Here is a 26,185-nt window from a genome sequence, read left to right as displayed (position 1 = left end):
CGAAATTTTTATTTTTCTTATCTTAAATTAAAAACTGTCATAACATTCTTAGGAGTAACGATAAATTTTCAGAAGCTGTATAAATTCTAATTAAAAAAATTGGTTACATATTATTATTCTGAAGGCAAGATCTCGAAGTGTATTAATAAGTAAAAGTGAATAAAATGTTAAAAATGTAAAACAGGAAAAAAACAACATGTTTGTCAAAACCAATAATGAAAAGGAAGACAAACTTTCATAATAATGAAATTTTAAAAGTGATCGAAGTCCTTTTTCGATACCACGCAGTATCGACTACTTCCGGATTAGGATCGGTATCGGGCGGTATCGATACCAAGTAATCGGTAATTGCCCATCACTAGATTTCACCAACCTGGACGATCTACATCTACAAACATATAACGATACTTAACCTGGACTCTCCTCGTTAAAACTAAAGTAAATATTTAAATGTTTTTATGTTGAATTCTATTCTTTCATGGAAGACAAAATTGCAGAACATGAAACATTCCAGCAAACATCTAAAAACATTTTTCAGAAATTTGTACAGTATAAAAATTCAACTTCCACCTATTTCCGAGAAATTTGAGTATTCGTCGAAGAACTCCAATACGAAGTTCACTGCACGGGAGCAGAGTTTGAATTGATCCTAAATGATAAAAATGTTATAGAAATAATCAAAAAACTAAGTACATCACCAAGGTTAGTCGAACTAAATAAAATTCAATGTGTAAGTTTCCAGAAACATTCTGTTTGGAAATTATTGTTGATGTTTGACAAACAGCCATTAGACAGTGACGCTGGCAGAAACCTATTTTTTATGAGAGGGGGGGGGGACACCTCCGTAGGTCGGAGAAAATTTAGTATACAAGCACGAATTATAAAGTTGAAATTCGGCAATATCCATACAACATATAATGATCGCAAATGTGTCAAAGTGTTGATATATATAAAGTCAAAACAACAATTTTTTTATGATCTATTTAGTAGAGGCTGCAAATTTCATAAATGAGAATAGCGCTCGGTGTTGGTGAAATTGGGACTTCATGAGAATTAGAAAGACAAGCTTACCGCCGTTTCGACGAACTGCAGGTGTCTTTCCGTATCAGCTTGATACATTGGAAGGCATCCATCGCTTGGACAATTTTGACTCGGTCGACAAGATTTGAGATAGCAATATAGGTACCAGAGTGACTTGCTCCGTCACTGGATTAAGAAAATAAATATTTTTGTGTTTGTAGCAAAATTCTTGTAGAGATCTCCACGCAGACCTTAAAACACTGAATTATAACCACGAGAGTGACGGTGTTAATCACCTGCTAATATCCAGTGACACGTGTTTACCTGCACACTTCAATGACAGGTCCATTTACATTAGCAGCTCTCTGTAAATCTTCAACTTCAGATAAAATTTCCACCATACTGTGAACATATTTAAGAACATCATGAACCGGCCACGATATTTCATGAATCACGGAGCATACGATCTTTTTTATATCCTAAGAAGCAAAAAATAAATAAATGTAGCAAATTATTTAATCATAAAAACACGAAGGAATAATCAAGAGGAGAAATCCACTTATTTATTCTGCAAAACAATAAGGAATATAAGGAAGGAACATTAATTAAGATAAAGCAAACATTTAAATAAACCCAGTAGCGTAACCAGTCTGCAGGTTTACTCCGCTTTGTAAATTTTGAAGGACTAGCGATCATAAATTTGGTAATCACAAATTAACTTTTAGTTTGTCTAATTAAAAGTTAATACACAAGAAGTATTTTTTAGAAATCTATTGTTCTTACGGTTAGTAAACACAAAAATATTTGCTGCAACTGGGTAAACCCACCATTACTATTGCACATTTAATAAATACGACGGGTTTTTTTAAAGAAGCATTTCGCATTAAAAAAACTAATCGTAATCTCAACGTTCGCGTTTTTCGTTTAACACTATATTCAGCCTGTAAATACACTCATAAATTAGTTCCAACCAGTATTTCATTGTAATATTTACAATCTAATGATAATTGTATAACTGCATTACATTACTCTTATATAAAATTATCATGCATATACATAATATTCTTATTATACTGAAGATGCCATCATGAGATGTTGAAACACATTTATTTAAAGAAACTCGTCGTATTTATTAAATGCGAAAAATATTTGCATAGCAAGAGTAAAGTCGGGCTGGCTACGCTACTGAATAAACATATACGTATGAACTTTGTACGAAAGAGAAATGTAGTGATTTATTTGCAACCAATTATCTAAAGCAGAGATATAAATATGTTTATAAAAATTTCTTTTTATCCGAATGATTCTGACTTTTCTCTTATAGAAACGTATTGATTGTAGGCACGTGTTTCTGATTTTTCCTTTAAGATAATGAATATTTTATTGTTTTATTTCAGGTATGTCTAAGCCAGTAATTGAATGTTCAATTTTCTTTAATGATGAGCAAATGGTGTAAAAGCACAACAAAGAAGTATCAAAAGACCAGTTGCTAAAAATCATATCTTTACACAATTATAAAAGTAAATAGTATGGAATGAAGATACTGGACTGGATTACTTTGACTTTAATTTTTATATACAGCTATACAACCATTGTAATTATACAAAAAATCACTCTACACAAATACTGGAACACATAATGTCTTAAGTTTCAACATCAGATCACTTTTTAAAGGACACTAATCACAAGACAAAAATATGTTAAAACTTTTTACATTGATCATATCAGATAAGGCGACTCACAATTTTGATACCTGGAATTCAATTCTAAGATTCACTTCTTGAAGACATCAAATATAAAACCACAGATCATACGAAAAACTTTTTGATCTACATATCAAATTGCCTGTGATTCTTGGTTTTTGAATTTATTTGTATAATTGTAATTTGGAGAAAGTACAACGTATAATTCTAATTTAATTCGATGCCACATTAGGAAAAAATAAAAGAAAGAATACGAATAGCACACAAATACAGGCAAGGAGAATATTTTGCCGTCTGCTGAGTCTTTGTTATTCGCCATTGTCTCAAATCATGAGATATGATCACGAGAAAACATGTCTCAAATCATGGTAACTAATGATTGTCAATTTCAAAAGGTCAACTTAACGCCAACGAAGTACAAAGTGAAAAAAAATATAATGAAATATTTAAGAGCTCACAATTGATATTGAAAAGGAAATCAATACCTTTTTGAGGACAAAATTTCGCCCGTAACCACAACACTATCCAACTTTTTACAATCCGCCATATTACATGACATCAGTAAACTCTTGAAAGTTGAAACACAGGGTACTTCCGGTTATGTGTAAATGTGACGTATAAACCGGACATACTCGTGAGAGGGTCGGATATGTTTTCCGTGACTATAGCCTGATTCGCTGTTTCGCACAAGTCTTCAATACCCTCATAAAGATATCTTCATGTTTCATTGTAATTGCTCTGTATTTCTACATTTGTAACAAGTTGATATTTTCCGAAATTAAAGCATAATTCGAAAGCAAATGTAAATATGGCCGCGTTTAAACAGAGAATAATCTTTCGGTGGTGTTCAGGCCGGTGTAGAAACACGAGGAGAGGGGTTAACAACAGACTATTCATTAACGATTTGATTGTCACCAATTAACTTGAAACCACTCGGCTCCTTCCATAGTATTCAACCAAAGGACGTGTTTTCAATCGAGCTTTCTGACACATACATTTTTCATGTTTTTTAAAATCTCGAGTCGATGCTTCCAACCCATTACTTCTTCTTCGTTAATCACTAATCTACAGCCGAAGTACAACGTTCCTAGCACTCTCGCATTTAAATCATCAGGAAATTCAATTAACTCGATAATTTTAGATATTTTTTATTAATATCATCATGACGATAAGAAGAGAAAACAAGAAATGACAAGAACATGCTTTAAAGTACCATTTTTTAACACTGACAAAGTTGGTAACAAAGTAAACTCCATCCTCTAAAACTTCCTGTTTCCTACATCAGGTAAATTAATGAGATGACAGTGCGCACATTTCATACATATTCCACTAACTCCAAAATACATGAATGTATGAAAATCCCCTCCTCTCATTAAAATAAATTACAGAGCATGCTACGCCACTGTTTGTTTCTAATTTAACTTTATTTCTTATTTAATGTATTTAGATAAAAAGTATTACAGCCGTTATCCTATTTAAAATATTGACTACATCTTTAGTCTAAAAATTTGATGTTATGTTCCAAATTGCTTTCAAATACTGTTCTGAAACATTCACTCCCGTTCACTCTTATAGTTAAAAAGGCAATAAAATTTATGTTTAATTATATTCTTTTATAGTACGCTAAATTTCAGAAAACGTCTAATAACTTCAAGAAAAAAATTCAACTTTCCCCCCTTTTGAGAACTTTTAGTAGCCGTCGAATGAGTACAATACGCAGTTCACTGCACGGTAGCAGAGTTTGAATTGATCCTAACAAAAAGAATGACCAATATGACAATAATAATGACCAAAACAGCAGCTACAACTGCATAAGCAATAGCTCCAGTGTTTCCACCGTCTGAAAGATAAAAATGAATGACAAATAATAAGATTACCAACTAATATTGTCTTTCAGCGATCATTTTTCGAAAGTTGAAAGTGTAACCGCTCTCACACCCCATGTATTCATCCCTGTTAACTATTCTTGATTTAATTATGGTATAAATTAGGTTTGCAACGCAATGAAATTAGAGAAGATGTACACAAAATCAATAAGGCAGTTAGTTGTTGGAATTAAATCGGCTGTATCATCAAACAAAATCTATATTCATCGTTAAAAATTTTCAGGCATTTTACTAAACTGAAATTTTCAAAGATCTTGAATCATTGCACTTTAGACATCGATAAACTTCCCTTATGCTATTGAAAACAAACACAAACCTGAAGACACCTGCTTTTGGGCAGTTGCCGCCACTCGACTCCAGTCAGTGGAATAATAAGCACCCTGAAAGGAAGTGAACATTTATATTTGAATAAAAATTGCAGCAATCAATGAAGTAAAAACGTAAATAAAACTTTGCACCTGATCATTAATGAAAATGCGCTGAAATATTCTGTAGTGAGTGCCGGGCTTTAGCGGGCCATTATAATAATTTTCACCATTGGAACGCCGTGTTGTGTTTTCACCATCACCAAGTGTAAAATCATGCTTAGAGTCTCTGCGAGATACTACAGCAGCAATATACGGCATTGGTTGTGCGGAAGATATGGCCTCAAAATAAGTTCCTAAGTCTGTGTTTTTAAAGGTAGAAGGCAATCGACTCTCTTCTTCACCATCTTCCATTGCCACTACGTAGAAATATCTGCAAATTAAAAGCAAAATATTTTTTAAAAGTACATGCATAACCTCTGCTTTTGTTAATCGTTAAAATATATGTTATGCATGTATCCGCACTGCCAGAGAAACGCGACGAGTCATCAAAACTTTTCCCAGAGAGATATTTAGACTACCTCGTTCCGACATGAAACCAACTGTCCTACACATAGCCATTAATCCGAAAAACTCGAAAAATGCTTTTAAGTTCCTTTAGGTTTTTTTACAATAATTTGCTCTAGTAAAATACATAGTTACCGATATTCCAAATTTGGATTTCGTAACAAATAAGTCAACGTATTTCCAATCTGCTTGGTGGACAGTTCAGGTGCCACTAAATAAATAAACTTGAATAAATTTATCATCTTAAACAAACCTGTACATAAACCATTGATAACTTACATCCATTTGTAAATACCCATATACCATTGCTGTAACATCCAGCTCCAACTATTGTAGAAGCTAAAACACGAACATAATATTTTGTCCCTGGTTTCACATTATTTATGTCCAAACGCTCTTCCTCGATCATATACTTCATTGAACAGGTTTCATTCTCCAAATGTGTAATACAAACTGTGTAATTGACTATCTTTCCATTTGTTTTGTTCTTGTCTGGTGGTTCCCACGTAACTGATAAAGATGAACTGCTTAAAGCGACAATTTGAACATTTAATGGTGGACCTTCGGGAACTAAACAAAAATAAAAACATACGTTTTAAAGATTTATGTAAAACATTAAAACACTTTAGAAAGAAGTCCTAACAAGTGTACACTGTTATTGTTAACTTAAATATAATACATTATAAGAAAAACATGATTGAAATAAATGTCGACCAGAAAAGATTTGAGCTTTCAAAACTCGTCCACGACAATAACACCATCAATGCAATAACAGCCGATATGTATACACAAAAACTGATATGAGCTCACCATCTTCAGCAGTTTTAAAAGTAGCTGTAGTTGATATACCAAAGCCTTCAGAATTGCCAGCGGTTACATTAACTTTATACGCTGCGTAAGGAACAAGATTCGTAATGTTGTACGGTTTTTTGTCAGTTACCTCCAAAGTTTTATCAAAAACAATCATAGTATCCTTCAGCAAAATCAATAGATATCTTGTAAGAGGACTCGAGATATTTGTACCAAGTTTTACACCAGTTTTTTTGGGATGTTTCCATGAAATCTCAAGGTATGTCGATGCAGATTTGGTTGCAATGAGATCTGTTGGTTTGTCTGGGAGTAAGTCTGTACGATAAAAGAAAAATCTACAAATTGAACCATGTGTAGCCCATAAATGAAATCAGTGTTCTTCTTTTTCTCCAATAACATGTGTTAAACTTAACTGCATGTTTAAAAGGCTCGTTTCAATAGGTTTATTTCAACAGAGAAAGAAACTAACACTTCAGCTTTCATGGAAAATTGTTCTGTTTTGTCAACTAACAGAGAAAAAACTTTATATATTGAGTAATTAAGTGCTTACAGTGCAAAGTAAATCTGGTATATTTTTTCTATCTCTTACCTCCACCACAAATTTCAATTCGTAAACACGGTGCACCAACAAATTTCAATGGAACAATTCGCAAAGCTTTGGATTTAAGGCCACCAGAAAACTTTTCTATAGCCGCATCATTGTAACCATTTTTGTTTCCTAGATAAATCTGGAATAAAACAAAAATAATGATTTTCGTGTATTTGCAGAGCAAGGTTACAGAAAAGCCAGGTTTGTTTAACGCAGTCCAGTGGAGAGTAGTTTATGCATTGTCTTTTTATCTCTTCAAATCATGCACATAGCAACAATTTAAACTTTATAATCAAATTCAAGAGTCCTTCGTAGTGCTGGAGTAACCAAGACAATCAACACAGTGACGTAGCTAGCCCACAAATTTGGTCGTACTATATGTAAATTTTTCAGTGCTCACTTACTGTAAAAACTAAAGATCTCTAAAGAAATGAATAATGATAACGATCTGAAATTTACATAGAACCAGAAATTTTGCGTGCCGGTTACACCACTGAATCCACATCTGCACATAAGCTTGTATATAAATAGCCATTTAAAAGTTTACTTAGTTTATTAAATTTATAATATACAAAATGAAAATTCTACCGTTACCTTCTGGGATTTTTCAGATTTCCAGTTCACACCATCAATGGTTGTGTGCAAGTGATATTTATTTACAAAGTTTGAACTTGAACTGTCTCCAAAGATAGTGATAACGTTAACTGTATAAAGACTCGGAAAATTCAGTTGAAGATAATGATTGCCATCTGCAGCAGAAGCACACCATGAACTGCCACTGGATATTCTTGCTTTAGAAGCACTACGACTATTTGGGAAGGCAGTAAACCAAGAATCTGGGAATTTTTCTGCGTTTTTTAATAGAGGATTATCACAAACATGACCTTAAATAGAAAAAGATTTTGTTGAAATGCATCACGCAACTTGAACTGGTTTGATTTGATAGAGAGCAATGGTGCACTGTCATATTTTTCCATTCACAAAAAATTGGAAAAATTAAAAACTGCTTTCTGAAGAAAAAAAAGAGCACAAGAAATATTGGAGGAATACGACTGATTTTGCATGCATTTAATAAATAAGGTTAAATTCCAGTTGGAATCAAGCCAGCTATGACAAGAAACCGTAAGTATCTTCTCTAACAACAACAATACGGTAATGATTTGAATTCCATTAAAGAGTAAACGTCAATCATCGCGCAGAGCAATGACAATTGGACATTTTTTGAAGCACGAAATGAAGTAGCAAGAGTAAAATTAATTTAATCCTCAGTATTCGCAGCAATCCTGTTTTAATTATTTTTTATTTAAGAGTAGCAATCGTTTATATTTTGTGATGCTATATTTCTTTTGTTATGTAAAAGAAGAATAGTTAAATTCTCCAAATCAGCGTAAAATACAGTGACACTACGATGTCAGATGTAAGACTTGATGATAGAGGTAAGTCATGATGCTTAACAAAGGACAGATGTAAGTTGAGAACACAAAAGTAACACATTCATTCCTTAAATTCTTCGACAAAAATCTTTTTCTAACGTCATACAAACGTGTCCTGCAATACGTTAATACATTCAAAAATTAATTGAGAATGCTTACATGTAACGTACGAGTATTGAGAGCAATCCTTATTTTGAGTGATAGCACATTGAGATAAATCGTTCACTCGAGCATCACATTTGACAATTCCAGGTATAAACGATTGATCCATCAAAGATGATAGTGACATTGAGCCTTCCACAGATGCTGCTGTAGGATAACCAAGTTGTTTACAGATAATCGTATTTATTTTGTGCAAAAGACCTTTGTTGCAAATGGTGAAGTTTCTAAGCTTGGTAATAACGTTCACGACACCTTCGTTCGGAAGATTCGACTTAGACAGGCGTACATCTATAACTACACAATCAAAATTATTTTTTCCTTTAATTATGATTATGGCGCATATCGTAAAGTGAAATCTGTGTTTTTAGAAGTGGTTTTATGAACATGAATATGACAAATCCTGTTCATGAATAAAACATATACACGGAGTTTGAATATCAGATTAACACAGGTGACAATAACTTTAAAAAAATTATAGTCTGAAAGCACTTAACCAGAAATCTTTTCCACATTCTGATGGACACAGAATCTTATACATTTACACTTAAAGTTTGTAAGCACAGTTTTCATTTTAATTTTTAAGTTGACAATGAACTACAGGCAAATAATTTGAACTGAGAACTTTACTTTTGTGTTGTAAACACGAATCACAACAAAATGTGTCTAAGTGATTATGTGAATCATTAATGAAACCAGAACAAATACCGTTTTTTTACAGGTGAGCGCTACGTTTAGCTTCCAATTCATATGAATTGTTATGAATTTATTTTTGTATATATATGCAGTAAATATGAAAATTCTGTTGTGTGAATTCATGAAAGTATGAATACAAATGCAATTGTAAATGTCACTTTTGGCCTACATAGAATTGCAAAGAGACTTTAAAAAAATAGATTTGATAAATCAAATTGACTGGAATAAATGATGTTTCTAGGAACAATATTTGCATTGACAAACTAAAAAGACAAAATTGTCCAAACCTTTAAACTTAAGCAAACTATTGAGGACACAAGTTTAAATGTCACATTATATAAAGACACTAAATTAAACCATACGAGATAAAACTGCATAAACAAACCACGCCTGGTGAAGACACCCGACAAAACTTCAAATTTGTTTTAATTTTTCTAAATTGATAACGTACATAGTATAAAAATAAACACCATACCATTGTGTATTAAGGTCAAAACTTGTCCCGAAGTGCTTATATCATAAACAAAATATAATTTGCCAATATAATACTTACGATTGCAAATTTTTCTGTATGGCATACTTGTGTAGTTACATTGATATTCAAAGTAAAGATATTTATTCAAGCCAGGACAAATATTTGAAGGAAAGTGATTATCATCAACAGTTACATTACATTCCCTTTCACCATCACAGTAATTTTTAAGGTCACAGGTTACATCGACACTACAATTGTAATCAAAACTTGAGCCACAAATGCTTCCGTTTCTCAATCCACGATATTCTGCAACTTTTATCACCATATATTGATCATTAGGACATCCAACGTTTGTTATATTTTGTCCAGCACATGTCACTGATCCTATTAAAGACACACAAAAAATAAGTAAATTAAAATCTATACAAGCTTATTTGTGAATTCCTGCAAAATAAAAGTTGATTTGATAAAAATGTAGTGTGTGATGGCAGTGATTTAACTGGCGCCATTCCTATATCTGTGGCCTTGCAGTGGCTTTTAATTAGAGTTTAAGTATATCTACGCTAACTGGATGAATATTCTCACTTGCCAAAATTGAATCGCTGATTTTCTTCATTTTTACAACTGACAAGTTTCAATACGGTATGTTCTGCTATACATTTTTTATCTCGTGAAAAGAATAGACCACCCCAATATGTTTGGGTTATTGCATAAATGGCTCCGCATCCTTCATACCAATTTGAGAGCAACAGTTCGCTGATGACTCCCGTCCATGAAATACAACTTTTTGAATCCAGCTTCAAGATTGAGCCAGATTGTAAAAATTTAAATTGAGCTCTCATGTCAAAACAATCCCATGAAAACTTTAATGAACGTCCTGAATAATCATAAACACACAATCCTGACTGAACATGTTTGATGAAAAATCCATTCGTATCTGAAAAAGGACAATGATATATAATAAAAATGATTGAAAACATCACACTCTATAAACTGTATGTATATAAAAAATAGGACTTTATCAAAAATAATTTAGCATACTGAATTCTATCAATATAGGAAAAAACACTCCAAAAAAAAGACATCTTGAAATTCAAACTTTCTTAAGAATTAAATAAGCCAATTGCTGTCTAGAGTCATTTTAAAAATAATGGCGTATGCAACAATTTAAGGCATCCAGCATGGAGCAATGAACTAAAATACATGGAACGCTACCTGTAATACAAAACCCTAATAATTTTTTAAAGCCGTGATTTCACCCAGACACGCAAGACTTTACCCCAGACACGAGTGTGTAGTCAATCAATTATTACTCCGCGAGAGAATTTCGAAACACTAAACGCGCGTGTCTGGGGTAAAATCTCGCGTGTGTGGCGTAAGATATGGCTTCAATTATTTGCTTAAGCTAGCGTTCCATGTATTTTAGTTCAATGGCATGGAGACTGAAAATTTTTACAAGCAATTTGAAAAGTGTAAAATATTCATCAATACAAATTTTACGGCGCACGGTCTGTTACGATGGAAAAGGGAGAGTTATGGTTTGTTCACGCAATTTTAGTGATCTATCGGGCCACTTATGGAATTTGTTTCTTTGGAAATTTTTTAAGACTATTGGCTGAAAGCTGGTTTTTCAACTTTGCCAATTCATCTGTGAATCTTAAACTGCATAAACTCCCATGTCTTTCATTTTTGATGAAAAAGAAGTTTATCTGAACACTGAATACAAATTTGTGCCCCAGGAACAGTTGATGATTTAGATCAGAATTGTGCAAACATGAAGACAAGGAATACGTAATTCAATGTAAAACTGAATTGTGAACTCTGTAAACTGTACACTTTTTTTGGTGGAGTTCATTTAAGTTGTGCTGTGAAATAGTGCTCTTGATAATAAAAATACCAGATTTGCACAATTTAAAATTCCAAACACTTTAGATAAATATCATGCCCAGGGCTTATACAAAATCGTGAGGCTTTTTACTAGTTTATACAAGTTTATACATGCAGAGGAGAGAGGCATACAAATATGTACAGAGATATTGTACAGAGGGTTAATAAAACAACAAAATTTGTTTCTACTGAAGTGAAATGTAAACATTCTCCTTTGAAAAATATTTAACAATTTTTGGATAAACTTGAGCATGATATTAAACAATATTCAGACCGAGGTCAATTGGATATCTACCGAAGCAAAGCTGAGGGGGATAGCAATAACTGCAGTCTGATTAAAAAAATTTTGCTGTTTGTTTTCGTCTTTTTCCTATAAATACGCGATGAAAACTAACTGGACAGACAGTTTAACCCTTCGGTGTTTTTTTCGTCTTTATTCTCGATCATTTGAGAAGAAATAAACACTTGAAAGTCTCGACGAAGATTCCACCAATATATTTGTTGTATTTACAGTTGTCTCATAAAGAAAATTACGTCATCTACAGATAATTTTCAATGTTTTGAAGGTGATAATTTATTACAATTATCTGATAGCTCTTAGGCAATGACAATTGACATTGCATCACCGTTGTTTTACAATAATAAAGCTTAACTAGCACAGATCAATATATGAACACCTTAACCCTAACCCTCACACCCCTTAACAGACAACCAAAATCTTCCAACATGATCGTTAATGAATAAAATCAATAAACGCGAAAATAGCCAAGACTCGCTCATGAATTGAGCTTTTACTCTTTTACAGGTTTACATTATAATATATGTATGACGAATTAAACATGTTTGGCTGTTCCAGGGTGTATTCTATTAGGTTTGCAACTGCAAAACAATTTTACATAAGAGTATACGTACATGATGAATTGAATATAGGTCAAAGTGCCGTATGGATTTGAGCAAAGTTGAACATGAAGCACTATAATCACATTGGTGCACTATAAATTAAACTGACACAGGAGAAACTAAAATGAACTGCCCTTGCATGTACCTCGTTTTAGGTTCACGTTGATGACAACATAACAAGTGTGACTTTTTCCACCGTATAAAACATACTTGTAAGGGATTTTGTGTTGTCCGATTTCAAAGCTATCAGAACTTGTAAGATATGTCTTTTCTACTTTTTCATTTATGTACTTATGTGAACACGTGAAGTTTTCTGGTTCTTTCCATTTTGCGGATGGAATATCACTATAATAAGGATAATAAGGATAATAACGATATCCGTAGAATGGCCCAGGAGCAACGTTCAAAATAATCGGACTGCATCCACATGTCCCTAAAAAAAAATTAAGTTATCCTTAACTGGTTGTCCAGAGAAAAAGAACAAGTAGAAAGTGACACTCATTTGGCCACAAAATGTTACAAACTATTCACATTGAATCGAATGTCTTCCTTAAACCCAAATAGGCAATAACTATACAGACTTTATCATATAACTGCATATATTACTATTTTTGACTCTACTGTCACATTACTTTGTTTTTGTAACTAGACAGAGGAACAATGAACGAGATATTATGCTGCGTCAATGCTGTGAAGCTAGTGTATCCAAATCAGTTGAGTAATTTAACATGTACCTTACGGGTTGAAACCATTTACTTTAGGTACCTTACTTTATTGCACTTTCTAAGAACACGGTTTCAATTACTGTTATTTAAATTAAACAGTACCTCATTAATATAAGTGTTGTGATTTTTTGCCAAGTACATTTCCAGTTGATGTTCTGTACTTACTGTAAACTGAACTATTGTTTATTTTACCTTCAAGTGGACATATTTCACTAAACATTTTAAATCGCTCCAAAAGATATTTCTTCTCCTCAACACAACAACGTGTACGAGTATTGTAGCATTTCGAATCGATTTCAATTTTGTCGGCCACAAATTTCTTCCATTCTTCCTCACAAAACTCAAGCTCTTCATTCCAACCCATTTTCATTGTGAATCCATGACCAAATAACAGCCACAATAAACACCATATCATTAAACTCATCATTGCATAGATCCAAGGAAATACAGTAAAGCTCTAAATTATAATTGATTATTGGATGTAGGTACGTTATCACAGAGGACTTTAAATTTATATTTAGATGAGCAATGACTACGTCACAATTACATCTGTGATGCAAGCAGATTACGATCAAAACGTATTTTTGAGCAATATATGAGCATTATCTAAAAAATTCAGTTCAGCAAAATTGTGTAGCGAGAAAAACTGTTCAGAAATAGAAATAGATCGAGTTAGTCTCATATGGCTGCATGATGGCTTTCTTAATGGTAGCCACTGTAGCTATTATATACGTACGTGGTTATAATTTTTTTGAAATAACGAAACTTGGTTATCTTTAAATTTATGCTTTATTATTCTTACTCGGTTCAATACAAATTTCAACTTTTTGTGTTTCAAGAGATTTATTGAACGATGAAAAAATGCTTTTTTGTGGATAGCGCTAAGGAAGCGAAGAAAGCGAGATCAAATTAAAGTGAAAGCAAATCATTTATTTTAGGTACAATAGATTAAAAACCCACGACGATGTTAAAATTCTTTATCTGAATGTAAAAATAACAATTGTGCATGCAGAGCTTCCCATTAACTATTTCATTGCAATTTCCTGTTATGTCATGATACATGTAAAAAACCTATGAAATCATAAAGTACTTTACAATTTCTTCTAACGCAGCCTCTATATTGTCTTTATACTTATACCCGTATTGGTTTTTCATTCGAATTTTTAATTCATCGAATTCAACACATTAGCAGGTATAAAACTGCTAAATTGCTCAGTTGACAAATTCAAAAAGTTACAGTTGAAAAATTAACTAAATAAATTATAAATTTCAAAAGATAATGACCAAAAAATAATGTTGAAAGGATGTTAGATATTTACATTACATGCACTGCGGAGCTTTTTTTCTATTGAGGAGGAAGAGCTCACGAAATAAGCGAACGTCGATATTAAGAGCTGCTAAGTAGCTTTGGGTTTCAGCGTTATCTTGAGATTGCTCAAATTATTTTATAAAAATTTACAGAAATATCACAGAAAATCTTGGAAATATTTTGCAACTTTTTAAATTTTTCCAAGCTTGTCGTTACTCCTTTGTTTGCAGTTATTCGTGGAGTACTAACTGACAATGAATACTCCATAAGAATTGAAAATCTCAAGCGGATTTCTTTTTAATTTTTCGCAGGCTCCGCTGAAGAACGAATATATTTACAGAACAGTGGAATAGGGTTTGTTTTTGACGTAGTTGAGAGATTTAAGAGAAAAATGTGACAATATATAAATATACGAATCAAAATATTAATGTGAAACCTGTCCCCAATCGTACATGAAGCATGGAGGTATTGTGGTAAATGAAAAAATCTCTCCATTTACTATAAGAATCTAATCATTGGGGGGGGCGGAAGTTGTGCAGTGTATGTATTAACACTTATTTGCCAAACTAAGTCAAAGAAAAATTTTGCAGTATTAAATGTTAACAGGGCATCGAAGATAAAGAAAGTTCCATTTTACTATCAACTACATCACATCTTACCTTTGTTCTTTTACTATTTGAAAAACGGACACAATGAGGCGACTGAAGAATTACACCTTAAACAAACAGGGAAAAATTAAGATACATACAAGTCAGACGAGTTGTGGCTTTCGCAACGTTTTACTTAGAACTGCTGGCCAAGGCTGTTTCCTCGAGTGTGCTGTGCCTTATTGAGTATATAAAAACACTCATGCCATCTGCCCCAGTTATTCAACATTTTATGGAATTTGTTTTGCGTCAAATCCTATCCTTTACAAATCAACAATAATACTTTAAATGTTTGGAAATTTGGATGCTGTGGTTGGTTGACGAAGCAATGTTATAGAAGATAAAGTTTTTGACATTTTAGAGAATTATCTCTGTTTATAGCTACGAAGCAACGAAGCACAAATAATACATCTAATGTGGGCAAACACGGAAAAACAGGTTATTGACTTTAAGTGCTCAATGACGAAAAATTATATTGTTCCCATAACGTATTTTAGGTTTTTCACTACCAACAGTAAATTCCAACAGTAAATTCAATTTTGCTGATAGCCATTAGCAAAATTTTAGCCCCTAAATACAACAAATTGTGCCGGACTGAACTATACAGTAAAATTTACTACGTAATATCACCTGTACATTCATTGCCTACAGGTGTTTGTTTAAACGATGGAAACAATACGACAGCGGCGCAAATAAAGTGAGAAATGACAAGAAAAACAACGCTTCAAGGAATAATGACTTAATTATTGAATAATGTTCAAGCGATTTAATTCAGCATAAAGAATCAAAAACAACATCAATTCGATATCAATTTTAATTTGGTATATGACAAACTTTTAGTTTATGCATTGGACGGCCACTTTGTAAAATATTATATCAAACTAAATTAAAACTAGATAGGATGATTTTAATTTAGGCAATTTTTATAATTTTTTTCGTAATATATCTTTGTTAATTAGCTCTTAAGTGCTGTCCATAAGTCTACGTTTTGATGTGAAGAGGTGGACAGAAAACTTGTAGAAACACATACATTTCGAAATACCACATTAAAATTAGTTGTATTATAAGGCCTTTACTAATTGGGAAGTCTTTAAAGAGAAATGTCGGATCATTTAATTCTTTATGTGCAGACCTCGCAGGCTCAAAGAGCGAATAAACGAAGTTAATAAAAGGTTTATTATAAAGGATTATTTAAAGTGAAACGAAGCTTTCTTTATTTTTTGTCCTTAATGTTTTGGAAAAGTTGGCATTCACTTCTGTTTACTTCTTGTTTTCAAAACTCTTGTTATTTGTTTTAAGAAATTTGTTTCCATTTATTTGTAAAATTACCTGTAATGAACCACCGGTTTGAATTGGTATAGATCTGAGAGTCTGTATATGGTCATTGTCAACATTAAGTCATTAACAGCATTTACTATGTAATAACATGGTGGCCTCTTGCTATCACAGGGACGTTTACTGACGTATTTTCTCATCATAATATTCAATAGGGACTTTAGATTAAATATCCTCATCAATAATAAAACAATACCCTATTCCTGGAGTGCAACCAATTTTCACGGAATTATGAAAAAAATTGACCCGCCTTATCGGCCTGTGCAAACAATGGCTTTGATAAAATAATTTTTTTGTATTTGACCATGAACATGGCGACCGTGACGTAAACATGCAGCCCATGCACCTTTTATTATTTTCAAATTTTGATTTCGTCATGTAAAAATTGCTTCAGTTTGCATCTTCATTTTATCCACGGCTTAATCATTCTCAATTCTTCTCGATGAAAAAGTTTAATAGTTGATGTCTTCAACCTTTTAAACCAAAATACTTCGAGGGCAAGCCGGCATCATGTAAACTGCAAAACTCGGTCAAACAAAAAATTTGCTGTATATTAAATGCTAACGAAGCAACGAGGATAAACAAACATTCGTTTTACCATCAACTGTAGCCAACGAAATTTATTACATCTTACCTTTTGTTCTTTTATTGTCTTCACGTCTTTGTTTGAAAAACGCACTTAATAAGGCAACTGCAGAAATACACCTTACACAAACAGAGAAAATGAAGATTCGTACAAGTATGGTAAACAATAGAGTTGTGGTTTTCGTAAAGTTTTATTTGTAAGTGCTGGCCAAAGCTGTTTCGTCCAGTGTGGAGTAGCGTGTGTTGAGAATATATAAACATGCACTTATGCCGACTGCCACTAATATTTAACATTTTATTGAATTTTGTTTTGCCTCAAATCATAACCTTTACGAATCAACAATAATACTTTAAATGTGTTAAAAAATTTGGAAACAGAGAAAAATTAAGATACATACATTGGTTGACGAAGCAATGTTATAGAAGATAAGTCTTTGATATTTTACCTCTGTTTAGACAAAGCGCCGAAGCAAAATTAATGCATCTAAACTGGGTAAACACGGAAAACAGGTTAATGACTTCAAGTGCTAATGACAAAAAATGATATTGTTCCCATAGCCTATTTTAAGTCCTTAAATATCAACTTTGGAAACAGTAAACTTAATTTTTGCTAACAGTCATTGGTAAAAAATTGTAACCCCAAATACATCAATTTGTGTCGAACCAAACTATACAGTAAAATTTACAGCATGAAACCAGCTTTTTTTTATTGCTTACAAGTGTCTGTTCAAACCAGTGACACACTAAGACAGCTGCACAAATACAATGACAAAATGGCAAAAAAATAATGCATGCAAGATTAATGACATATGATTGAAGAATGTTGGTTCAGCGGTAAAGAATTAAGAACAACAATTTAACATTTCGATATTAATTTTAATTTGGTATATTGCAGACTTCCAGTTGATGTATTGGACAGCTACTTTGTGGGATATTATCAAAATATACTACAACGAGCAAGAATCATTTTAATTTAGGCAACTTTCACAATTTTCTTCGTAACTTAGCTATGTTAATTTGCTGTAAAGTGTTGTTCTTAAGTCTACGTTCTTATGTGAACAGGTGGAAGGAAAAGCATGTAGAAACAGATAAATTTTGAAAAACCGTATTAAAGTTTTTTGTATTACAAGGCCCTTACTAAGCAATCGCGAATTCTTTAATGAGAAATATTGGATTAGATATTACTTTATGTACAGACCGCGCAGGCTGGAGAGCGAGCAAGCAAAGTTAAGAAAATGTTTATTATGAAGCATTATTTAAGCTGAGACAAAGCTTTCTTTACTTTTTGTCCCTGCTGTTTTGGAAAAGTTGGTATTCACTTCTGTTTACTTCTTGTTTTCAAAACTCTTGTTATTTGCTTTAAGAAATTTGTTTCCATTTATTTGTAAAATTGCCTGTAATGAACCACCGGTTTGAATTGGTATAGATCTGAGAGTCTGTATATGGTCATTGTCAACATTAAGTCATTAACAGCATTTACTATGTAATAACATGGTGGCCTCTTGCTATCACAGGGACGTTTACTGACGTATTTTTTATCATAATATTCAATAGGGACGCTCAGACTAAATATTCCTCATCAGTACGTTCAATAGGGACGTTTAGACTAAATATCCCTTATCAACAATAAAACAATACGCCTATTCCTGGATTGCAGCCAATTTCCACGGATTTATGAAAAAAAATTGACCCGCCTTATTGGCCTGTGCAAACAATGGCTTTGATAAAATATTTTTTGTATTTGGCCATGAACATGGCGGACGTGACGTAAACATGCAGGTCATGCACCTTTTATTATTTTCAAATTTTGATTTCGTCATGTAAAAATTGCTTCAGCTTGCATCTTCATTTTACCCACGGCTTAATCATTCTCAATTTTGCTCTATGAAAACGTTTAATAGTTGATGTCTTTAGCCTTTGAAACCACAATACTTCGAGGGCAAGCTTACCAAATCGAAAGTCCTCTTGTTTGAACGCTGAAAATCACCAAACTTGCGTTATTATAAGCTTATTGCCTCACAATTTATGTCGTTGAAAGGTAACAGAAATCGTCTTTTCCTCGAGTCAGAAAATTTCTTGTTACATGCCAACTTGGGGAAACCAGTGATCCACCATCAATAACTTCAACCATAATCAAAGTACAGTATATGTATTTGCAGAGCAAATAATACATAGCTTCACTAAACCAATTTAAAAACAGAATTCACAATTCAATAGCTAGATGAATTTGTTTATTCCACAACTGACCATGAACAATGTGCGCTTCAAACACCATCGATGGTTGTCAATATTAAAGTAAAAGGCTGTTTACATGATCCCGGGTAACCGGGATTCAGTGAGGCGTGAAATGATTTCGACGCATTGAAAGGAGTCGAAACGTCAAGCGTAAAAATTACAACTGTTTATATAGCACAACAAGTCATTCCTGTTGTAATTGTCAAATTAGGCCAAATTGGTTACTGTAATTTTAAATGTTATTTTTAGTTATCAAACCATAATATTGTGAAATTGCTCGAGAAGATTTATCTGATGATAAGTATTGAATCGTTTGAATTTGGCAAAATCACTTATTGCTTCGCTGAATCCCGGCTACCCGAGCTCATGTAATCAGCCTCTAAGTGAGCTCAAAATTGAATTCATTATTGTCAAACTGAAGAGTTTCGTGCATTGATTATTCCTTCTGAAACCATGTTATTAAAAAGTAAACGCATGCTTTCAGGGATATTAATGATTAAATGTTCTTAAGCCTCGGGAGATGTATTAAAAGTCCGTCGGATTGCGCCGAACTTTTCGCCTCGACTTGCAACACATTTAATCACTAATATCTCTTAAAGCAAGAGTTAACGTATCATAAAAAGAATGAAATACAAACAATATAAAATTAATATGTCTTAGTGTTTGAACTGATCTGTTACGTTCACATTAACAAGAAAGATTTCAGAATAGAAAGACTTTAACTATTTTCATATTATTATTAAATCAAAGAGAGCTTTTGGAGGGTTGCAACCACCCCCCTGGGAGTATGAGAACTATGGAATACCCCCATGTTGGATTAAATTTGCATTGTAAATAAGGGAAATCTTTGTTAAAATCATCCAACATGGCGACTAGGACGTAACTTGCAATCCAAGAATAAGAAATAGAATAACAGGATAGTATAAACTTATCTGCCTACGACAACAATAAGCAGCCCTTGCTTCTCAGACAAAATCTTCAACTCTTCTCCGTCCAAAAATCCTTACGACCATACGCCCAACAACAATTGGCCAAATATCAATGCCGTTTCGCATCTTTCGTATTACACAATGTTCTTCAATAATCATCTTTCTCTTTCTAGCTGTCCTCTTCTTATATATTGTCTGGAAGCTATTTATAGAGTATAAGGTAACGTCCTTTTTATAAATATGGCATAACTGCTACTTACAATATATGACGTAATGTAACTAAAATTAGAATGTAACTGTATAATAACAATGAGTCAGCATGATATAGCTAAAGCTAATTTATGAGTCTGACGATATATAACGTCACATGATCCTACATATGTTGACAAATGTCATAACTGGTGTTATATATTTTTAGCAGCAAGATATATTTAAAATGCTAAAAAAATATTAAAAGTTTTCTTGCAGAAGCGGCCACAATTAAATAAAAAGATGTAAATCTTAAAACAAATCTCAGTCACCAGTTTTACAGTAAAAGGAATTTGGAAATTTGAACATTTTAGTAAGCTTGCTGGCTTTTAGACAGCAAGTTATGCCAAACTATGGTGAAAAGTTTACGCATGTTCTTTTTCTATAAAGGAGATTACTTACCACTGATCCGGAGAACTGACTGCAGTTTAATGCATTAAAATAGATCAACGACATGGATAATGTTAACGCAATCCAAGAGATGGAAAATGTGCCACATCGATCAAAACCATACGACATTAAAAAGAGAAAATTTCCGTCATAATCATTTAGATCGAATTAACAACACGTCAGTTTAAATAAAAATTGACTTTCGAAACATAAGGAATAAAGTTTGTTGTATAGTTCCCGCCTTTTTCTCAACCGTGCATGAAGATAGGAGAGCTTTGATTAATATTTTTGGGACTATAGAGTTGTTAAGTGAAGGTACAATTGATGTATACATGACCTGCATACAACAATGACAGGTCCTTTGACTTCAGCAGTTGTTTTTAAACCTTCCAGTAGAGATAAAACCTCTGCCAAACCGTGATTACTGACAAAATTCATAAACAAAAACAAAATAATATCAAAACACCAGTATGGTTTTAGAAAAAACATATCAACAGAACATGCTATAGCTGCTTTTGTTGATAAAGTCACCAGAGCAATTGATCAAGGAAATTTCTCTTTAGGTATTTTCCTTGATTTGTCACAAGCTTTTGACATGACTAATCACAGGACTCGGATGAGAAAATTAGAGAATTATTCCATTCGAGGAACAGCTAAAAAATGGTTTGAAAATTATTTATGTAATAGAAAGCAGCTGGTTAAGTATAACGGCACAGAATCTGAAAAAATTACAATTACAAATGGTGTCCCACAGTGATCAGTTTTGGGTCCTATACTGTCTCCTATATACACTAATGTTATATCCTGTAATGTCATTTCTATATATCAATGACTTGATAACATATCAATATATCAATAACTTGATTCAATTAACGTTGTTAAGCCTTTTATTAATTGCCACAACAAAAATGGTGTTAAGCCTAAACGCCCGAATGGTTAAGCTTTGGGGGAGGGCTCATTTCCCCTGTGCCCTCCCATGCCTTACGCCCAAGAAAATAGTTATCTTGATGATAAAATTACCAGAGTTGTTCAATTTAAAATTCCAGATACTTTAAAATTCATCGTCAAACACTTTGGTATATATAGGCCTAAGGCTTATACAAATTCGTAAGGCTTTTTTTGGGTGTAAACGTCTAGAGGAGAGATGCATAAAAAATTGTACACTTGACTTGTGAAATAAATTCTTGAAGTAATTGAAAAATTTGCACTGAAAAATTGTGTCATTAACTAAAAACAATTAAAATAACACAAACACATACAAAAAAAAACCAGTTTGTGCTGGCATGTAGTCATGAGCAATAATTTCTGTCAAAAATATACCAATTTTCGTCAAAACAACAAAAATTTACGACATATTACCTAATGTTCATTTACTGTCTACAAGTGTTTATTGAGACCATGGATACAACAAGACAGCCGCACAAAAACAACCAGAAATGGAGAGAAAAATAATGCTTCGCCTTAACGGTTTTGGTAATTGAAGCAATAAGCAATAGAGCTCAGCATTGTCTTTTAAAGAATTAAAAATAAAATGGTCGCAAAAGTCATAATGTTCTGTATTGTCTGCTATCAAAGTTAAAACTGTATAACCTTGTTATGTCCATTATTATGACATCACTTTTAATTTGGTGTAAGACAAACTTTTAGTTCATTCTTTCGGCTGGTAATTTCTATGGTTTGTAAATTATGTTAATTAACTTTTGAAGTGACTCCATTCTGAAGTGAACAGGTGCACAGAAAACACGTAGAAAAACGTAAAATAAAACTCAACTTCCGCGGCATTATAGGGCTTTATTTAACAAATCGGAAGGTCGGGTAGCATTGCATGGTTATTATCATGTTATAAGAAATAATCATTTTTACATAAGGTGTTAGAATACAAAAGGAGACGGTGTCAAATAGATTACATAAATTACAAAGTTAGGAAGAGAAATACAGTGAAATTAAAAGAGTTGAATAGAACTGCCTTGGACAGATGTTAAGTCATAGTAAAAGAAACATACCAAAGGTCCACTTTGCTGAGAAACTTGCTATTGTACATATAATTAGATAACAGGCTGCCGTTAGCCAGCTCAGCATCCTATTACTCAAAAAAAGCATTTTACTAGATGCCAATATAGTAATCATATGCGCAATTAGATATAGGTGGCGCAAGCAATTCAATGGACTTGCTCTTCTGTATTTTTACTACACTGTCTATAAGGGAAAGCTTGTGGCTATTGATTATGAGGCTATTGATTATGAGGCTCTCATTAAGGGAGAATCATGAGAAGAGGAAATTCTTTCAAAGTCGTCCATGTTGGGGGTATCTCCAGATGTGTTTATACTAGCAAAAATGCTCGATAACGCAATGCGTGACGTTTAATTACCTTCAAATGGAGATATTCTCATATGCTCCGAAAATCCGATGTGTAAATGACGTGTGGTCTGACCCACATACAATACGTACAGCTACAACACTTTAATGAATACGTAACATCCAACCTCTCAGGTTTGAAAACTATTTCTTTAAAGTGGAAGAAAGAAAATATACGTTAAGAAAGGTGGAAAGCAAATTTAATTAGTACATGCAGAAAAACGGCATCACTAAGGTAATTTATTTTTGTGTGTATTTGAAGAGTACATACCTGTGAAAAAAAGACAGAAGTAGATGGATTTTTTGCGACCAGTCCTGACGGGAGGTTTTGGGTTAAAGGTATTGTCGAGGAGGCGACGTGCTATTTGGTCAAATACACTGGAAGAAAAATCGTTTTTGATGAGTAACTATCTCGTAGATTAAAGTAAAACAAACATTTTCAAAGGTAATTGAAAATGTTATTGGAAAAGTTGTCTTTGCATATGACTTTCCCTTTTCTTTTTTTTTCTTTCTTTCTTTTTCCTTTCCAAGCTAGTAATTTGAAATCTACCATGGATATTTTCAACATAGATTTTAGTTAAAATTTTTATATTTTTATGCTGTATTTATAAAAGTTGTACCATTTTTATCAATTATATTTTAATGTTTTCAAAGGGAAAACAAAAGTTTGTAAAATGATTTAAAGGTCTTAAAGATTTGTTAAAAAATTTCAAAGGTTTGAAAAAGATTTTCGAGAACAAAGATTTGATGAAATATGCTCACGTGAGGTTAGTGAACGTTTGCGGTAAACGGAATGCAGCTGAAATGCATCGTATGTGAGTTAAGCCACACGTCCTTACAGACCAGATTTTCGAAGCATTTGGGAATATTCTTCCCTGTGTCCAGCCCTGTAACGAAAACAACCGAGCAGCCACAAAAACAACCGAGCACTCATTAGCATAGACAGCCTGCAAATTTGTCTTTCTATGAAAATAATCTTTACTAACTGTATTAAAACAACGGATTCCTAAAAAAATAAACCATACAGATGATTTACAAACCACAACCAAATAAGATGGTATGATACGTTACTGAGAGCAAAGTTCGAATACAACACGAATTTTAAAGTAGAATTTCATCAACTTCCATACAACATATGATGATCATAAATAGGATTAGGAGATTATCAAAAAATCAGCTCATGATTATTTTTTAGGAAATTATCACGATATTTGATAATATCGTTGTAAATACAATAACAAAATGCACCACAATATTTTAAAATATTGATCAACAAAATGAACTAAACATAAACAACAAAGTAACTAAAGTTTTATGATAGATACTCAATATTGAATAACAGTCACCGGATGACACAAATGCTGCGGACACACAGCGCAAGCAAAGCATGCAATTTCATTGTTTAGTGGATCAATGCATAAATAACAGTGATTTAGTCTAGCTTTTGTAATTTACTATATCGTATTAATTCGGTAAATTTATGTTTGAGCTACGTTTTCCGGAAATAAAAAGAATCATCCGGGTTCTATAAAGCTAAATGTACATACAGGCAAAACAATATCATGATAGTCATCAAGCATGACAATAACTTTGATAAATCAATTTATCGAAAATTCACTCGACCTAATCATAAATGTGTCAAAGTGTTGGTAAATATCACAATACCTTTTCAAACATGAAGTCAATAACAGCAAAATTTTATATGGTCTATTTTGAAGAGGCTGCATAGTCCATTAATGAAAATAACGCTAGTTGCTGGTGCAGTTGGGGCTTCAAGAGAGTAATAAAGACATGTGTACCGCTGTTTCAACGAACTGCGGCGTCTATTCTGGATCTGCTTGATGCATTGGAACGCATTAATCGCTTGGACAGTTTTGACTTGGTCGACAAGATTTGATATAGCAATATAGGTACCTGAGTGACGTGCTCCGTAACTGGATTAAAAAAATATTTTCGTGTTTGTTGCAAAATTTTTGTAGAGATCTTCACTCAGACTTTAAACCGCCGAATTAAAACCATTATGTTATTTCCCAGTATTTAAGTATATTTTAGTGTTATGACACATTAGTAACGATTTGGCTTTATATTCAGGTTTTTATGATGTGTTGCATACAGAGAATTCACATCTATGATTTATGGATTCCTTAGGAGAAGAAAGAAGACCATTACCAGCATGTGCATACCTTGAAATAAGATCAAAATTTAATGATAAAAAGTTGGAATTTAGAGGGTACGAAGAAAATGAAATAAAAGAGTGATGAGAACATTAAGTTTTCCTATTTTTTGGACAATCTGCCACATGTTTGTGACCTTTCATTGGCTTCTTGCATGTCAAACATTTTGTTTGACTTTTTTCTTTTGAAACTGCCACTTTTGACTGACAGCTGAATGGCACACTGGTAGCTGCTGGCATGAAACAAAAACATTTTTATTATTTAAAATGATTTTCAAACCATGTTTAGCTACAACATGTTATATAATTATTATTAATTACCTGGAATTGAGGGGGGGACATCATTGACCACAATGCATTTTCGACGGACCTGTTTTAGTAGCACCTCAGATCTGGGTTGCTTTTGCAGCATGACATTCATTGGTGGTGGGGACATTTCTTTCAAAAGATTTTGTGAATTTGATAATGCGTCTTTGTCTTTTATTGACGACAGCATCACACTCTCAAATAATTCATCCACATACTCTAAAAAGAAATTATTGTCATATTCAATACTATGACATGATGCAAAGCAACACATTTAGCAACAACTTACCAAATTTGGGTTTAACTCTGGCATCCCTCACAGTTCCTTCACCATTTTTAAACTTTGGATACACCACATTTATTTGGAAAGTGCCATCATTCTTCATCTTTACATCACGCCTTAAGTTGTTGTTGAAGTGGATGGACGCCAAAATGTGTCTAAAACAATAAAGACTTGTGGAAGTTGCAAAACAACTAACATTGTCATATAGGAAATTTTCGCTCACCTGCAATACA

At 32.9% G+C, this 26,185-nt stretch overlaps 2 protein-coding genes and 3 long non-coding RNA genes across 5 annotated transcripts in view; all 5 read right to left on the bottom strand.

Moving 5' to 3' along the window:
- Positions 1 to 4,128: 4,128 nt before the first annotated feature.
- The window catches only part of LOC124451774 (receptor-type tyrosine-protein phosphatase delta-like), a 102,007-nt gene continuing 79,950 nt past the window's right edge, over positions 4,129 to 26,185 (bottom strand). The window contains exon 29 of the mRNA XM_047002367.1: positions 4,129 to 4,475. Coding sequence (XP_046858323.1) covers positions 4,413 to 4,475 — 63 coding nt within the window. The 3' untranslated portion in view covers positions 4,129 to 4,412. The remainder of the gene's footprint in view (positions 4,476 to 26,185) is intronic.
- On the bottom strand, positions 6,036 to 7,519 carry LOC124451791. The gene is made up of 4 exons (XR_006950666.1): positions 7,475 to 7,519; positions 6,881 to 7,019; positions 6,422 to 6,606; positions 6,036 to 6,051 (listed from the first exon to the last, which is right to left on the bottom strand). It is a non-coding gene; the product is annotated as an uncharacterized LOC124451791 (long non-coding RNA).
- Positions 10,148 to 15,408, bottom strand: LOC124451782. Its single transcript, XM_047002390.1, has 4 exons — positions 15,124 to 15,408; positions 13,348 to 13,612; positions 12,576 to 12,863; positions 10,148 to 10,580 (listed from the first exon to the last, which is right to left on the bottom strand). The coding sequence occupies exons 2-4, from the start codon at positions 13,580 to 13,582 to the stop codon at positions 10,225 to 10,227; spliced, it is 879 nt and encodes a 292-aa protein (XP_046858346.1). The 5' UTR covers positions 13,583 to 13,612; positions 15,124 to 15,408; the 3' UTR covers positions 10,148 to 10,224.
- On the bottom strand, positions 15,915 to 23,276 carry LOC124451805. The gene is made up of 2 exons (XR_006950681.1): positions 23,204 to 23,276; positions 15,915 to 16,440 (listed from the first exon to the last, which is right to left on the bottom strand). It is a non-coding gene; the product is annotated as an uncharacterized LOC124451805 (long non-coding RNA).
- On the bottom strand, positions 17,207 to 20,337 carry LOC124451803. The gene is made up of 2 exons (XR_006950679.1): positions 18,981 to 20,337; positions 17,207 to 17,520 (listed from the first exon to the last, which is right to left on the bottom strand). It is a non-coding gene; the product is annotated as an uncharacterized LOC124451803 (long non-coding RNA).

The sequence above is a fragment of the Xenia sp. Carnegie-2017 genome, unplaced genomic scaffold (assembly GCF_021976095.1).
Source record: "Xenia sp. Carnegie-2017 unplaced genomic scaffold, XeniaSp_v1 HiC_scaffold_24, whole genome shotgun sequence".
NCBI classification, from domain to species: Eukaryota; Metazoa; Cnidaria; class Anthozoa; order Malacalcyonacea; family Xeniidae; genus Xenia; species Xenia sp. Carnegie-2017.
Note: the sequence above shows the minus strand (reverse complement) of the source record. Positions and strands in the feature narration are given on the sequence as shown.